Source organism: Cucurbita pepo, chromosome 14 (assembly GCF_057944985.1).
Source record: "Cucurbita pepo subsp. pepo isolate OVF chromosome 14, ASM5794498v1, whole genome shotgun sequence".
Lineage (NCBI taxonomy): Eukaryota > Viridiplantae > Streptophyta > Magnoliopsida > Cucurbitales > Cucurbitaceae > Cucurbita > Cucurbita pepo.
Genome location: NC_141811.1, coordinates 2,733,403 through 2,749,808, shown reverse-complemented (window position 1 = coordinate 2,749,808; position 16,406 = coordinate 2,733,403). Strand labels below are relative to the sequence as shown.

General features: G+C 37.1%; 3 protein-coding genes across 4 annotated transcripts; 1 reads left to right on the top strand and 2 right to left on the bottom strand.

The window, feature by feature from the left end:
• Positions 1-172: 172 nt before the first annotated feature.
• Positions 173-5,305, bottom strand: LOC111810204 (enolase). The gene is made up of 17 exons (XM_023696828.2): positions 5,149-5,305; positions 4,767-4,830; positions 4,062-4,126; positions 3,782-3,829; positions 3,600-3,686; positions 3,427-3,507; positions 3,221-3,322; positions 3,057-3,137; positions 2,890-2,964; positions 2,559-2,621; positions 2,381-2,461; positions 2,110-2,304; positions 1,975-2,025; positions 1,732-1,820; positions 1,538-1,589; positions 868-924; positions 173-538 (listed from the first exon to the last, which is right to left on the bottom strand). Exons 1-17 carry the CDS (start codon positions 5,212-5,214, stop codon positions 458-460), a joined length of 1,338 nt encoding a protein of 445 aa, XP_023552596.2. The 5' UTR covers positions 5,215-5,305; the 3' UTR covers positions 173-457.
• A 935-nt stretch (positions 5,306-6,240) lies between these two features.
• On the bottom strand, positions 6,241-10,297 carry LOC111785641 (65-kDa microtubule-associated protein 3-like). Its single transcript, XM_023666014.2, has 13 exons — positions 10,137-10,297; positions 9,718-9,820; positions 9,442-9,648; positions 9,108-9,356; positions 8,817-9,026; positions 8,592-8,747; positions 8,346-8,505; positions 8,103-8,254; positions 7,753-7,840; positions 7,599-7,672; positions 7,427-7,501; positions 7,035-7,326; positions 6,241-6,910 (listed from the first exon to the last, which is right to left on the bottom strand). Exons 2-13 carry the CDS (start codon positions 9,790-9,792, stop codon positions 6,441-6,443), a joined length of 2,208 nt encoding a protein of 735 aa, XP_023521782.2. The 5' UTR covers positions 9,793-9,820; positions 10,137-10,297; the 3' UTR covers positions 6,241-6,440.
• A 2,095-nt stretch (positions 10,298-12,392) lies between these two features.
• On the top strand, positions 12,393-15,684 carry LOC111810250 (ATP-dependent Clp protease ATP-binding subunit CLPT1, chloroplastic). Of its 2 annotated transcripts, XM_023696905.2 has the most exons (6): positions 12,396-12,703; positions 12,785-12,820; positions 13,388-13,497; positions 14,067-14,246; positions 15,108-15,232; positions 15,319-15,684. In XM_023696905.2, the coding sequence occupies exons 1-6, from the start codon at positions 12,483-12,485 to the stop codon at positions 15,349-15,351; spliced, it is 705 nt and encodes a 234-aa protein (XP_023552673.1). In that variant the 5' UTR covers positions 12,396-12,482; the 3' UTR covers positions 15,352-15,684. The 2 variants fall into 2 exon arrangements, with proteins under 2 accessions (XP_086973313.1, XP_023552673.1); XM_087117187.1 differs by lacking the exon at positions 15,319-15,684 and having other exon boundaries at positions 12,393-12,703; positions 14,067-14,298.
• Positions 15,685-16,406: the final 722 nt, after the last annotated feature.

Sequence of the window (16,406 nt, the reverse complement as noted above, 5' to 3'; positions counted from 1 at the left end):
GTTAAAAGATGTTGGCTGTCTAATTTTAGAGCATCTAAAATCTAAAGGTAACGACCAGCAAGCTCCTGCAAATAAACTGGCCCTTCCTAGGACAATCTTCCATAGATGGACCTAGGAGTTAAGAGTGCATAGTTCAGTTTAGGTCCAATCTTGGGGGGGTAAAAACTCAGACTGGGACCAAAGTTTGGTTAAATTCGCTAGAACCAGGTTGCTAACCTCCACTCCAAGTGATTTTTTTCCAGGAAAAGTAACGAAAAAGAAAACAATAGAAACAGAAAGAAGCAGGCTAGAAAATCGCAGCATTTCTAGTAAAAGAGATAATCGAGATTAAACCTAGTCTAATATAACATGCGTAGAGCACCTCATCACCTCCCTGCTACCAGAAAAAAGTTCATTTCATTTGTTCCATACAAAATCATCAACATAGTGAAGTGGTTGCGTTCTCATGATTAAAATCTCAATAAGGCTCCACTGGTGATCGAAATTTTGATCCAGCATAAATTGCAGCTGGTCCGAGCTCTTCTTCTATCCTAAGGAGCTGCAGGGAAAAAAAAGAAAGCAGTTGATTGTGTTACAAGCGCCCAAATTTGAGCTGTATGAATGTTGGAAAAGCAAAGATCACAGTTGAAAAAACTGGTCAACCGGTGGTCAAATCATAAACAAAGTCTTATTTAGTTGTAGGTTTTGTTATTGTAAGCAGACAATAATTAAATAAAGGTTACAATACCCTAATTTTAAGATTTTCTGAAAATATGGTTACTAAATTTCAACTTCTAGAACTAATAACCTTAAAAGAAATTTAGATGGTCTTGCCCACTATCCTAATCTTCATTTGCAAGAGGCAAAATTTCAACTAATAATATTCACCTGGTTATATTTGGCTAGGCGCTCAGATCTACAGGGTGCACCAGTCTTAATCTGACCCTGTTTTGCAGTTTGGGAAACATTCAAATGACCGTCAAGGAATTGAAGATAATTTAAAAAACTCAATATGCACACACATAAACAAAGATTTACAACCAATGCTTTGTAAACGTGAGTAGATTTGATTGGTACCACCTCAAACAAAGAAATGATATTTAAATATGACCAACTGGATAATGATGAAACCATTAAATATAAGATCTTTCTGATAATCATTTGGTTTTTTAAACTTATAATCATCAATTTTACATATTAGCTTCTTTGTTTCATTATGTACTTTTTTTTTTAGAAATATTTTCAAAATCCAAGCCAAATTTTGAAAACTAAAAGAACTAAATTTTAAAAACTTGTTTTTGTTTTTGGAATTTTGTAGAGTTCAAAATGAAAGTAAGCACAATTTAAAAAAACAAGTAAAAAATGCACATAAATGTTACTTTCTCCTTCAAAAGGCTACATGTTGGATTAAAATTCCATAAGAAATATCATCACTCACAGCGTGAGCAATATGCCTATGCAGGGACCAGGGCATGCTTATACAGTAACAATAATTCTACGAACAAATTTACAGGTAAAACTACAGAGTTTCAATCATGGGGGAATTGTTAGCACTTACTGTTGACAGGCCAACTGAAAGGTCTGCAATGAACGTATCCTCAGTTTCCCCACTAAATTGCACAAAAAGGAGAAAAATATAATCAATAGTACATGGAGGCTGGGTGAAAGAGATTATAACATGCAATTAAAGAAAAGAAAAAAAAAGAAAAAAAAAAAAAGGGGGAGATGGCTATGCAATGAAACGTAGCATACCTTCTATGGCTTGCCATAACACCCCAACCAGCGTGCTTAGACAACTTGACTGCTTCAATACTTTCAGTCACTGAACCAATTTGATTTACCTGATAAATATATCATAAGAATCTCAACATTATGAATATACTGCAAATTACTTGAGCACTAAAGTATGGTAACAAACAGATAGCTGCCAAAAGAAAGTTAAGCACATAAGAGGGAAAATGGATACTTATGAGGAAGAAAAGGTGGAGTGATTACCTTCAAGAGAAGGGAATTGCATGCCTTCTCCTTGATAGCTTTCTCTACACGCTGCAATTGTTACAAGATGCAAGATAATGTCAGAATGTTGATTCAGAAAACCAGAATGTACATGATGATTAAAACATTTAAGACCTTTGGGTTGGTAACCAAGAGGTCGTCTCCAACTATCTGGACTTGTCGGCCAATTTCACTAGTCAGCTTCGCATAATTCTCCCAATCATCCTGATCGAATGGATCTTCAATGGACACAATAGGATAATCTGTCACAAATGACTTGTAGACATTCTTCAAGCTGTCTCCAGAAATTTTTTCTGATCCATCATTGTTCTGCAGCAAAATCTATCATCAGGCTGATGTGTAACATGAAAAATACTTGAACCATGACCAGCCAACAGTCAAATACCTCTTCCTTAAAATTCAGGTCATAGGTCTTGGTCTTGTTATCATAAAATTCTGAAGCAGCTACATCCATTCCAATTACAACCTAGAAGTGGCAAAAGAGTATAATCAAGGACTTGGACCTAGGTACTATCAGGAAATATATTATTCGATACGTTAATAAAAAGACAAAAGGAGAGCACCTTTCCAGTGTATCCAGCTTTCGCTATAGCAACCTTCAAGAGTTCAAGACCCTCCTTATTCTCCTGAAATTTATATAAATCAATATTAGCCACTCGGTAGTGTGCATGGTGAAATAAAAAACACCAAGCATAAGTCATAAATGACAATAATGGTGAAGGAAACTATCTGACTAGAATATGCGTTTTTGTCCGATCACAAACCTTTCCCTCCAACCATAAAGGAAAAGAGGAATGGACTAAAGAAAGAAGAGAAAAACATCAATAGCCAAATAATCATTGAAAACTCCAACTTTGAAAATAACAATATGCTGTAGGCGAATGTTTCTAAGACCTGAATATTAGGGGCAAAGCCGCCTTCATCACCAACATTAGTAGCATCTTGTCCATATTTCTTTTTTATTACAGCCTGAAAAGCAGACAAACAGAAATATATTGATACAACAACCGCTTTGTATAAATAAATTTAGAAAACTGGGGTACAAGGGGATTGCAAACAACCTTGAGGTGATGGTAGACTTCCACACCCATTTTCATAGCTTCCTTAAAAGAAGATGCTCCAACAGGGAGAATCATAAATTCCTACATACCAGAAAAATAACACAAAGTTCCAAAGTAAAGCACCTAATCTATCAAAAAGGGAAAAAATATCAAAACCATATTACCTGCATGGCTAGCTTATTGCCTGCATGAGAACCTCCATTAATGACGTTGAATGCAGGGACCGGAAGAACCAACTTCTTATTCCCAGCAAGCTTGGCAATGTGCTAGAAGTTCCAAGAAAGACAAGTGACGATATAAGACTAGGAAAAAAAAAAACAAAAAATCAAAACGAATTCCCTCTTCTAAAACCACGTGAGACTACAAATACCTTATAGAGGGGTATCTTGTTCACTGCAGCTCCAGCTTTACAAATAGCAAGGGAGACTGCCAGTATAGCATTTGCTCCAAGCTGTGAGAATGAAGAGGGAAAATCCCGTTAGCCTAAGTTAGCATAACATTGGAGACATCAACCTCGGTGGAACAAAAAAAGGTTCAACATACCTTCTGTTTGCACCAACCCCATTCATTGACGGTCCCATCAAGTTGCCGGACCATAAAATTGTCTAGTTTTGTCTGCTCTCTTGGGTCCTTGGAAATGCCACAGAAAATTGAATGAACTATATAAACTTCACTCATATTCACTGACAGTAGAAAAAAAATGCTAATGAAATTATTGCTTTTACCTTGCCAATTAAAGCAGGTCCAATGATTGAATTTACATTTTCCACAGCCTAAATCAAGTCATGCAGTCACATTAGGCAACTTTAAAACACGCAAACACAAATAGTCTTGTATGCAAGAGGAAAAAAGTTGCTGCATAGTTTTTCTCCCTCCAACCATAGCAAAATGTCTTACATGCAAGAGAAAAAAAAAGTACATGTTTCTTTGGAAAATGTTATTTCCTAAGTTCCTAACAACAAACACTGGGAAATTTACTTAAATATCCGATTTTACCATACAAACCTCAAGTACTCCCTTTCCAAGGTAGTCAGACCCACCATCTCTCAGCTCAAGAGCTTCATAGATACCTTCAGTCAATAAAATATGAATAGTTAAAACTATGAAGTATAAACGAAATGTTTAGACCATTTTTTTGCACAGGACATTCATACAACTATATCAATGGGCACAAGGGAAAATCATGAAATCTAACAACTATAGGTGACGATAAATATACAATACATACGTGCAGAGATGAAATGATACCCTGTCTTAAGGATTTGTGTTTTCCTTCATTTTGTTTATTAGTCATATTGAATGTTCTGACCAAATTTTCTACTAATCTCATTTGGATCACTGTTAGACCTTGCAAAATTCTTTGAAGGGACACTTGAAGGTATATGGTTACAGTTATTTGAAGTTGAACTCATGACCTCAAAGATGTCTATACTTAAAGCTTGCCGCAGTGATTTCAGTTTTTTTAAAGCATACTCAGAAGATGTTTAATAAGTTTCCAAGACAAATGTAATGGTCGCCTCTCAAAATTTTCACGTATGGTAAGTACATTTTTAATAAATTTCGTAGCATCTACTTTTCTTCGATAAACAAGCACTAACGACCTACCGATTGAATCATCACCTACCATACATTCGTCATCTATATCCAGAAAAGGTCAAACCGTGAATAATTACTTTCAATCAGTTAGATAAACAAACACTATCGATTTACCGGTAGAAGCACCGCTCGGAACAGCAGCTCTGGCCAGCGTTCCATCAGTAAGAGTTATGTCAACCTGAAACCAAATTCAAATCAACAAAACAAAAAAACACCAAACAATCGTTTACAATAGCGATCATACTAACTTCTACATTCAAATTTTCCCAAACTCTGTACAACACTCACGCCAAGGAATCTATATGTACACGGTCAGTTACAGTAATCGATAACCGCAATAGGTTCACAATCTCTTTCTATTCTCACATTTCTCAGAAAGAAAAAACACAATGCAACCAATGTTAGGCTAAAAACCAACAAGACGATTGTAGAATAACAGGTAACAATTCCGGTGAGACATTTTCGACGGATTGATTCAGAGGAAGTTAAAACTCACTTCGACAGTAGGATTTCCACGACTATCAAAAATTTGACGGGCTTTGACGATCTCGATCGCTGCCATACTGAGTTCAAACTTACTCCCCCCTTCGTCTTACTTGTCTTTCTCCACAATTTTCCCGAGAAAATTACGCCAATGGCGCGCAATGAAAGAATATAAATAGTCGTGCGTGGTGACAAATTCTGTCGTGAAGCATACTGGGACCGTCGAATAGGGAAAAGTAGGGGTGATGTGGACGGATGAGATTTATTTCCTAGTAAGGCTTGCCACGTGCCAGCCCAAGGAGGAAGATTGGAGCGCACTCTTCATCCAAGGGTCAAAGTTTTTTAATCACCGATTTTTTACTATAAATTTTCGTTTAGGTTAAAATAAACAAACTATTTAGAGTTAATTTTTAATTATAATTAAATTTCCAATTTTATTTTTATTCTTTAATTTTTAGATTTTTTCTAAAAGAAGTTTTAGGTTAAAATAAAATGAAATTTGATTGAACTATTAATATGTAAAAATTAGAAATTATACCCGACATCATTTAGCTGACCTGTATAATTTGATTATATAATAATTTTAACAATTGTTTTTAAATGAAATAAACCATTTGTCTCAATTTTATTATTTGTAAATAATATATTTATTCAAAGAATAATACAAAGATGGTACAACAAAAAGCTTCGAAAATAAATTCAAAACCTTCACTCAAATTCAGCAATGTTTTGATGCAAAAAAGGGAATCAAGTCTATAAAGAGTTGCTATCATTTGGGCTCTTACGACGCTCGACCTATTAGCTAGGTAGTGGCGGCAGCCATGGTTTGTTAGGAATCACGACTTTCCACAATGGTATGATATTATCCATTTTGAGCTTAATTTGGGCTCTTATAGCTAGGTAGTGGCGGCAGCCATGGTTTATTAGGAATCACGACTTTCCACAATGATGTGATATTGTCCATTTTGAGTATAAACTCTCGTGACTTTACTTTGGGCTTCCCTAAAAGGCCTCGTAACAATGGAGATAGTATTCCTCACTTGCTCAGGATCATTCCCTACCAATAATCCTCAACATGGTTAATCTTCTTGAAACAACTACTGGATAGCAAGAATGATAGAGAAGCCTAATGGACTCCTCCAATGTACCAATTATCAAGCACAATATTACATTAAACCAGCACAAGTGAGGACTGAGGACCCAAATACTTAACCCATCAATACAGGGTTTTATGTACACAAATCCGGTGAAAGCCAATTAGAATTGACTTGGGAAAGAGGAAACAAGAAATTTCATTGTATTGTATCAAACTTGTATCATTGACTTGATGAGCAGCGGCGGTTTGGGAAGCGCAAAGCCAGCTCTTCTTTCCTCAAATGAGTATTCAATGACTTCAGAAATGTCTTCACTAATGCGAGTAGTAAGATCAATGGGCCGTGGAGGAGCTGGTGTTATGGCTGTCTGCATTGGAACTGACACGGTAGAAGGTGTGGATGGCACTGGGATAGGCATCATCTTTGGTGTCCTGATAATATCTTCTTCTGATATTGAAATTGTCTTTATAGGCGTCTTGGATGACAGATTCACTTTCTGCAACTTCTCACTGAGATCATTCAATGAATTCGACGAATTCATTGAGTTGGAGAAAAGCGCGCCAGCAATAGGAACGGGAGCAAAAGGCTTTCGAACCACCATTGGTGATTCTGCTTCACTAGCATCGACACTTGATGAATGCTTCTTTACAGGGAGACCAGGAACATCCAAGCCTCTCCTACCTTTAAAACACATGGGAATTCAACCATTCAGGGAAAAAATGCTATCATCTCTAGACAACAACAAGCCATATTTTTTATCAACCAGGACAGAATTGGCAAGAAGCTTGTCAGTTAAGAGTCATACCAGCTGATAAAGCTTCAACAAATCCCTCATCAAGGTGAAAAGTTTGGTTGTTTTGGTGTCCTCTATCACTTTTTCTGCCTGGTCGGAGGCCTTTATGAGGATCAGGCTTCGGAGTTTGAAGCAATGCTCCTCCAAGGGAAAATCTCCGACTGCCAGCACCAGCACCAGCACCAGCACCGCCAGTAGACATTCTAGGACCTTTTTTCACACTCTGAGGCTTTGATGGGCTAGGCTTTGACCCATAAAGTGCCTCCTGTTCGGCCATTAGCTGCCCCTGGAGTTTCTTCTGGTCCTAAAGGGTAAAATTGAAATGACAGCAATCATCAAGAGGGATGCATTTTAAACATGAAAATGTCCAAAAGCTGGTAAATTTGAAAGATCTTAGTCGGTACCCGCTGCCTGCGGAGTTCTTGCTCTTTCTCTTGTCTTAAAATTTTGTACTCTTCAAGCATTGAGAGAAGGCGAACCTACACATATGGGACAATTAATAGCACTCGTATAAATCATGAATGGGAGTAATAACCATTCATTAACATACCCACAAGGATATAAAAATGTACTTACGCCATCATAGGTGAATTCAATGCCTCTTTCCTTTTCCCATGACATGGTTTTTGAAGTCAAAGCATTAACCATTCCTGTTAGGATTTACTCACTAAGCTACATGAAAAAGATAGTAAAAAATGGAAATTACAATGCCCGAGCCGATAGTATTTACCTGGAAGTTTATTAACCAATGCCCGAGCCTTCTCAGCACGTTTAAGAGTAAGATGAGCTCCTCTTCCCGCATTATACCGGTTTTCATCCTGAACAAGTTATAAAAAAAAACTCAAAATGAAAATGTATTTAGCAGTATGATGGTGTGTGATCAAGATATATGTGTGCCGGCGCATATTGTAATAGCTCAAACCCACCGCTAGCAAATATTTAAAGCGCGTATGATATGAAGAGGTTTCCACACCCTTATAACAAATGTTTTGTTTCCCTCTCCAATAGACGTGAGAGTGAAATCTCACGCATATATTTTTAAGGGGAAAGGATAAATTATGGGAGAGTTTAGAGAGTAACCCTGTTATACTCCTCAAGCCAGCACTCCTCCTCGCATGCAGCCAACCATCGGTCCACTTTCTCAAGGATCTCGTTCCTGTCAAAAGCTTCTTCTTTGACCTTAAGGATTTGATTTTCAATTTGTTCAAGGACACAAGCAGGGTCCAGAGTTCCTGAATTGGAAAGATAAACGCACAGAATAAGAATGGAACAACAAAGCCATAAATAAACGTTAGCACAATGAAGTACATGACCGTAATATACCACAATCTATTGCATCAATAACATATTCAATAGCAGAATCTTCTGCTGGTAGCATATGCAGCTTCATACACATCTCTTCTAGCTCCAATCTCTTCTTGAGCACAAGTTCTTTCATTCTGCTCGACTTCAACTCTTCCAATCTGGAGACTTCTGCTTCAACCTGCATGATATAGGCAGCGACACAATCATGACGAATACAAGTCATAAAATGATGACCGAAATCTTCCTTATTTCCAAATCACTCACATATGTGATAACGTCAACAGAGAGAGCATCAGGTTCAATAATTTCGTGTTCTAAAGCTGCGATGTTGCAAGTTATATTTTGAAACATCTGTTGTTCTTCAGCTGGAGTATCCATTAGGTTCCACAGGTCTAGCAATGTATGAACAAGATCTTGAAGCTGCATGAATAAAGGGTTACTACAGAACCATTGCATTACTAAGATTTGAAGACCAGAGAAACGTTTTACCTTCTGCATTCTTTGTAATTTGATCTCTCGCAGTTTTTCAATCATTGCAGCCAACTTCTCGATGGTGTTGATAGTTATATTTGTCGGTGCTTCAAAATCACCCAAAGTTGGATGAACTTCAATGGCTATCTGCTTGGAATCCATACCCAGGACTAAACAAAGCGAATCCAAAGCACGCATGTGGGTATAAACCAGCTTCATCCGATCACTCTATAACAAGAAATAAGTTCATTAATCAGAATTGTGTTCAAATTAATTATAGGTTTGAATTATTGAACACAATTAACCAACCTTCTCTTGCTGGAGTGCATGAAGCTGTCTGTTCAATTCATCAAGCTTCTTCAAAGATAGATCAGTTTCATCCAACAATATCTTTGACACTGAATGTTCATACCCATTTAACTCATCTGAAATCTTTCGTATCTCTTCTAGGACTTCAAGAAATTGACTGCTTCTCTCGGATTTGCGCTTCCGCATTTCATCCAGTTGTGGAAGAATTTGCTCGAGTTCATCTTTCAAGCTCACAGCCTTTTGATCAGACTGGAAGGGGAAATCATAAACCAATAACTTCAGAGTTTGCAGAAGTGAAATTGAAGTTGTTTGAATCTGCTACTCCTCCTCTTACCTGTCTTATATGAACTGGCGGCTCTCCCAATGCAGAACAGATGGCAGCAAGTTGCGCTTCAGAATCTGCAATCGCTTGTCTCAGATGAGCTCTGGAATGGTTTGCTTGATCAACTTTCCTTCTGTAAACCTCTAAACACTCTCGTTCAAGCTCAAGCAACATTCTATCTCTTTCAGCTTCACATTCACCAACTTCATCCCATATTATCTGATATTCAAAATTGTTATGTACAGAATGAAATAAGCATCAAAAAAGAGATTGAAGTTCGACACAAACCTGAAGTTCATAAAGAAGTGAACCACACGTGGTTTCCACTTGCAGAAGTGGATCATTTTGAGTGACAGACATCATGAAGAGATTTCACGAAACAAGGCCAAATCTACAATAAACAACAATTAGAGAAACATACTAACAAAGGAATCAAATTTCAAGAACCCCAAATTGTCTACAGCATCAAATTACAATTTGTTAAAATATTTGCTAAGAACACAAATGGGAACCGTCAAATTCAGCATAGCCGACAAAAATCGAGACCAAATGATTGAATCCATTTCTAAAAGTTATGTACAAATCAGCTCAATGTGTTCGAACTACTAAAGAACATGATAGAAGCGAATTAACCTAATGGGTCATGCCGGAATATCAAGAAATTAAAAGAACATCCATATATGGTAGACGAGGATTTGAAAGTGAACCTGAAGTAGAAGCAATCCGGTGAAGGGTTGGAGGAATGATTCGAGAGAAGAATTGAATTGTGAACCTTGGAAGAGGAGTACGGGAAAGGGGAATTTGAAGGGAGAAAGAGACGTTGAAAGGAAAAGGGGCCGTTGTAAAAGCGGATATTAAATGAAGCCCCATGGACCAACTGAATTTGAATTCAAACTTTCGTAGAGGGAAAACTCAAGAGAGAGAAAAAGATTGGTTCCAATTGCTTTCTTGTTTCTTCTTCCCTCCTCCCACACATTTTCAAAATTAAAATTAAATATCACCTTTTTTTTTCTTTAAATAAAAAAATTAAAAAGACTCTAATTTGAAATTTGTGCAATTTTGAACTCTCTTACCATAATTTAATTCATGGTTACCATAGAAATCATCCATTTCCATATTCTATTTTAAAAGTAGTTTTTCAAATCATCATAAACTCATGATCATCTTTTGTGATAGAGCGTTTTAATCTCACCTATTTATTTTCAAAGTTTAGTCATCGTGCCTAGGTTTGTACAAGGTTTTATGTGACGTCCCACGTTGGTTGGGGAGGAGAACAAACCACCATTTATAAGTGTGTGGAAACCTTGTCCTAGCAGACGTGTTTTAAAGTCTTGAGGGGAAGCCCGAAAAGGAAAGCTCAAAGAGGACAATATTTGCTAGTGGTGGATCTGAGTCGTTACAAATGGTATCAAAGCTAGACATCGGACGATGTGCCAGCCTTCTCGCTCTTCTCCGAAGGGGTAGACACGAGGCGGTGTGCTAGAAAAGATGTTGGCCCCAAAGGGGGATGGATTTTGGGGGTGGTCCCACATCGATGGGAGGAAGGAAAGAGTGTCAGCGTCATTTTGGGGGTGGTCCCACATCAATCGGAGGAAGGAAAGAGTGCCAGCGAGGACGCTGGCTCCGAAGGGGGTGGATTGTGATGTCCCACATTGGTTGAGGAGGAGAACAAACCACCATTTATAAGGGTGTGGAAACTTTTCCCTAGCAGATGTGTTTTAAAACTTTGAGGGGAAGTTCGAAAGTGAAAGCCCAAGAAAACTCAAAGAGGACAATATCTACTAACGGTAAATCTGGGTTGTTATATTTTATCTGATCTTGCAGGAACCCAGATGGCGCTTCCTCCCAGAAACCCTCAAAGTAAGCTTATACTCATATTTCCTCCCATTCAATTGGAGTCATTGTTGGGTGCCGTCATGATGTTTGAAGAAAATTAAGGGGTTAAATCCAACCTAAAAGCTTATAAGTATTTAATGTAGGGTGATGATTAATAAGCAGTGAGTTTAGCTTAGTGTTTAAAATAATATTGAGATCTGGGAAGTCATATCTGTTCAGTGGGCCAAAATTAAAATATTTGGTGATAAAGAGAGTTAAAATTAGGACACGAGATGGATGTCAGCAATAACAGGAGAGTGGATTTTCATGTGAGGAGCCTGGTTGCACAACCATGGCCATCACAAAGGTGTTAATTACCTGGAGAATACAGCCACCATGTCCCATCCCTACAAACACTAGACCTCTCATGGCGTGTTTTGCGAAGATGGTGGCAATGGACATGGCCTCCACTGTGGTAGCTACTGCATGGTTTTTGCTATCTATACATCCATCATGAGGGTGACCACCATAGAGATCATGGAAACACACTCCCAAAGAGACAAAATGAGGTTCCCAATGAAAAAAGAAAATTATGAAGGCATTAATAGGTAAAAAATTGGGAGAGACAAAATGAAAAAGAAAAAGTGTTAGGAATCACGACTCTCCATAGTATGATATTGTTTTATCACTTTAAGCATAAGTTCTCATGACTTTGTTTAAGCTTCTCAAAAAGCCTCATTCTAGTAGAGATAATATTCATCACTTATAAATCTATGATCTTTCACTAAATTAACCAATGTGGGACTCACTTCTAATAATCCTATACTAACGGTGAGATCTAAGTCGATTGGAAAGAAAAACGAAATATTCCTTGTAACAGTGTGAAAATCTCTTTGTAACCCGCATGTTTTAAAATATAATGAATCAAATTGGAGAATATCGGCCTCTGGATTTAATTTTAATTTTTTTTATCCTAAAACTATTATTGCAATATTTAAAAATTAAAAAATATTATTGAAACAAAATACTATTTTTTTGGCCACGATCCACTTAGGTTAAGTACTATTTTTTATTTAGATATTGTTTTAGTTACTGTATTTTGTTTTTTTTTTTCTTTTAACTTCCAAAAGGTTTATCCAGAGGCGAGCCCACTAAAGCCACCTTTGTTCTAAGTTAGTATCAATTCCCTCGGGACCTGATTTCAATCTCCTCCAAAATTGAGCTTTCCTTAGCTTCTAATGGCGGCAACTCGCATGAATTCTCTTTCGCTTTCCCTAGTCCCATTTTCCCTTCCGGCTCAATCTAATTGTTACTCTTTAGAACCCAAAACTCTATTCCTTCCCGCCAGCCCTCTAATCCAGCTCAACCTCGCAATTAAGCGTTCTAATGCCACCCATTCCGTCTCGAAGTTCACTCGCCGTGCCACCACTGCCACTGTATCGTTTAGCCTCCCGGCTTCGTAAGATTTGATTGCCTCTCTTGCTTCACCGACTGATTCTTTTTCAAGTCCTCATACCTAAAATTTTGTCTTATATTGCAGGAAACCCGAGGGCGTTTCCCCAGATAAACTCCCCAAGTAAGTTTACCCCCACAAATTTTCCCCCATTCAATTAGAGACGTTCTGAAGCATGCGTCGAGCTTAAGTGGTTTTAATTGGAGTTTTTGTTGCCTGCTTTCATAACGCGTGAATATTATTTTCTAATTTAACTAATCGTTTTGAAATTTAATGTGGGATGATGATTATTCAGGTAGTTTTAAGACATCAATTTTAGTCTTTAATTTCCTGTCTGGAAGCTTTGAAATTAATTTTAGTCTTTGTGCATTTGAAACTATTTGCTGATATGTTAAGCCATAATCTAGCGTGGCCAATGTATGTCCTCTTACTCGATGCACATCATTGAATGACTTCATATCTTTCTCTTTTTGGTTCCTCTTACTCGATGCACATCATTGAATGACTTCATATCTTTCTCTTTTTGGTTGTACGATTTTTTCTCATCAATACAAATTGGTTTTCCAGCATGTCAGCATATCATAGCTGTTGAATCATTTGCTATAGGACTTATCCTTTTCCACATTAGATTGTCGATTAATGCAGAAATGATAGTGGTGTTAATTGTTTGTTGAATTTGTTTTGTATAAGATGGTCAGCAAGAGCAATAAAGTCATTTGCAATGGGAGAATTGGAAGCAAGGAAACTCAAATATCCAAATACAGGCACAGAAGCTTTGTTAATGGGAATTTTAATCGAGGGTTGGTAGTCGTTCCATCTCTGAGGTCATTTATTTTTTACATTTAAATTTAGACTTGCTTATTGATTTAGTTTAGTTGAATGCAGTTAAATTACGGAACTATATGAATCTTGGTCCCTTCTTTAAGGAAAATAATGCTAAAATCAAGATCATTTCCTGAGGAGTTAGCACATGATGATCACTTTCAAATGTGGCTACTTCCCTTTCCAGCATCATTTCATGATATCTTCCATTGTCATCTGATGTCTCTCATGTGCAACTACGGAACTGTTTTGAAAGACTTAGTTTATGTTAAAGAATTCGACAAGGAAGCTTATGTTCGTGTCAGCTCCTGTTAGATGATGAGTATGAGTAACCTATCTTTGACAGTAGCCTTGGGCTACTGGCAGCATGCTTTTTGTATGTCCTCAGGCTTAATAGCTAGTAGTACTCATGGTGAAGTTAATCGATAATTTTCAACCTTGTTCAGAAAAAGGAGATACGATTAAGAAATGATAAACTATAGTTGCATATACCCTTTGGTTGCAATCTTTAATTTTTTCGACATATATTTGTTCATATTCTTTTCAGGAACAAATATTGCTGCCAGATTCTTAAGGGCTAACGGAATTACACTTTTCAAGGTAAGAGAAGAAACTGTCAAGCTACTTGGAAAATCTGACATGTATTTCTTCAGCCCAGAGCATCCTCCATTGACTGAATCTGCTCAGAGGGCACTTGATTGGGCTGTTGCAGAGAAGTTAAAGTCCGGTGAGATCATTCTTCCTTCGTGCAGCCAATTTGATTCTTATTTAGCCTGAAAGTGAGTGATAATACTTGAGTTTTCTACTGAAAGCTCTATGCATGCATTTTAATTGTAAAGAAATCAGATAATTCTTAACAGCTTGATTGGGAAGTAAAGAAATCAGATGACGGGAGGTTAGGCGTGCTTTTATCACAGGCTTCTTAACAGCTTGATTGGAAAGTAATCAGATAATTCTTCCACGGCTAGGATAGTGAATAAATGATTTCCCAATCATGCTTACCTCAATAGAAAAGTGAATAAATGCTTTTAGAATTATGCTTAATGCAACTAGCTACCATATGTTAGTCTAGTGGTCAAAAGGGTTATGTAAATAATCAAGGGCTTAGATAGAGTGAGTTCAAGTATGGTGGTCATCGTTTGAGTCAATCAAATGTAGTAGGGTAAAACAATTGTCTCATGTGAATAATTGAGAATAGTCAAGGTACGCGCAAACGGGTTTGGACACACCAATATTAAAAAAAAAAAAAAAAAAAATTGCTATGCTTGCTGCAATTTCATGGCTGGTGCTTCTTTCATCAAAGAGATTATAAGTTGTTTTTGCCTACCCGAAATAAAGACTTAGTTGTAAAGCATTCATTTTTTCATTTAGCATGAAACACCCGCTTGCAAAGATTTTCGTCGATCTTTTTGGCCATTTAATTGAAGAAGGATTATCTAGTTGTTCACAAAGCATGTACAAATGTGCACAAGTATGTTTCAACTTCTTGATTGTAGATTTTGACTAGAACGATATCACCTTTGTGCATTTTATTAGGTCTTTTGCTTGTGGTAGTCTTCCTTGATTGAACCTAAGGTCTTATATGCAGGCCAATCTGGAGAAATAACTACAGGTCATTTGCTTCTTGCTATTTGGTCAGAGGAATCGGCAGGTCGCAAGATCTTGGCCACCCTTGGCTTTGATGATGAGAAAGCGAAAGAGATTGAAAAAACCGTAAGTTTTAAGTTGTTTTTTTTGTAATTAGTAGCACCCTCTGGACTTGATGATATACTCCACCAATACGTTTTCATTGTTCACAGGTGGACAATGATGCAACTTTCAGTTATAAGTAGATGGATTGTGTAGGAAGATGTGATGCAATTTTCATATCTTCGTGGATGGAATCCTCACAAAGGAACGCCCAAATGAAACTCATATGACTTGGACCCTCGTGCATCCATTGGTTGTATAGCGATTTGCCTGTTTAATCAGCACCTGCCGCTCAACATTATCAGATTCATTTTGAATTGGCTATTGTTCGAACTTGTGGAGTGCTGGTATGGTACGCTACATTTTAGTGGTCTCAAATTGCTTGCAGGGCATAGTTTCCTTACTGTGGCTTTTTTTGGACAAGCTGAAAAGTGAATAATAACCCCTATATTTAATACATAAGATTCTTAATTTAATCTTTGCAAGCCATCCACGATTACTTTTCAATCTTAGTATTTAAATTTTTACCTTTGTTTCATTATGCTTCTTAATACATGGGGTTGAATAGTAATGAAAAGTCTTAGCAATTTGTCAAACTTTACTTGATCAACTGCGGTAGATATGAATATTTTAAATTTGAATTATTGTTTGACTTGAGAGATTATTGTTAAGCTGGGCCCTTATGCATATTCTCCTAGTTTAGTGCATTATCGAGTAAGTGGATGTAGATGTAATGATAATGAGTGCATTTTAGATATATCTTAATAAACATGATCCCCATTAAGTGTTTCCCCACTGCCTATTTCTTCTTGTTCTCTTGTGTTTAACATATTGAAATTTACAATCTAAACAGCGTTTCTCATTGAATAAGCTGAGAAGCTTCTTGTCTATTACTCTGGTTGAATTGGTATTAGTGGATATGATATGATATGATTGCCATGGTGAAAGGGACCAACTTTAGTGGACCGACGTAAGAACAGGTCCATGTATCAGAAACGGCCATGTTTGTCATTTCCAAAGTTCATTTCCAAAGTTTATAAAAGCATCATTCTGATTCAGCCATTGAGTGAATGCATTGTCTCTGGCCACTTTCTAGTCACTAGCCAAAAACTTAAACAGTTCAAGTTTGCGTGCTTAATTCTTTGCATCTAGTCGATTGGATAGAGTTTGGAACATGAAGCAACCGCATCTTTTTGAC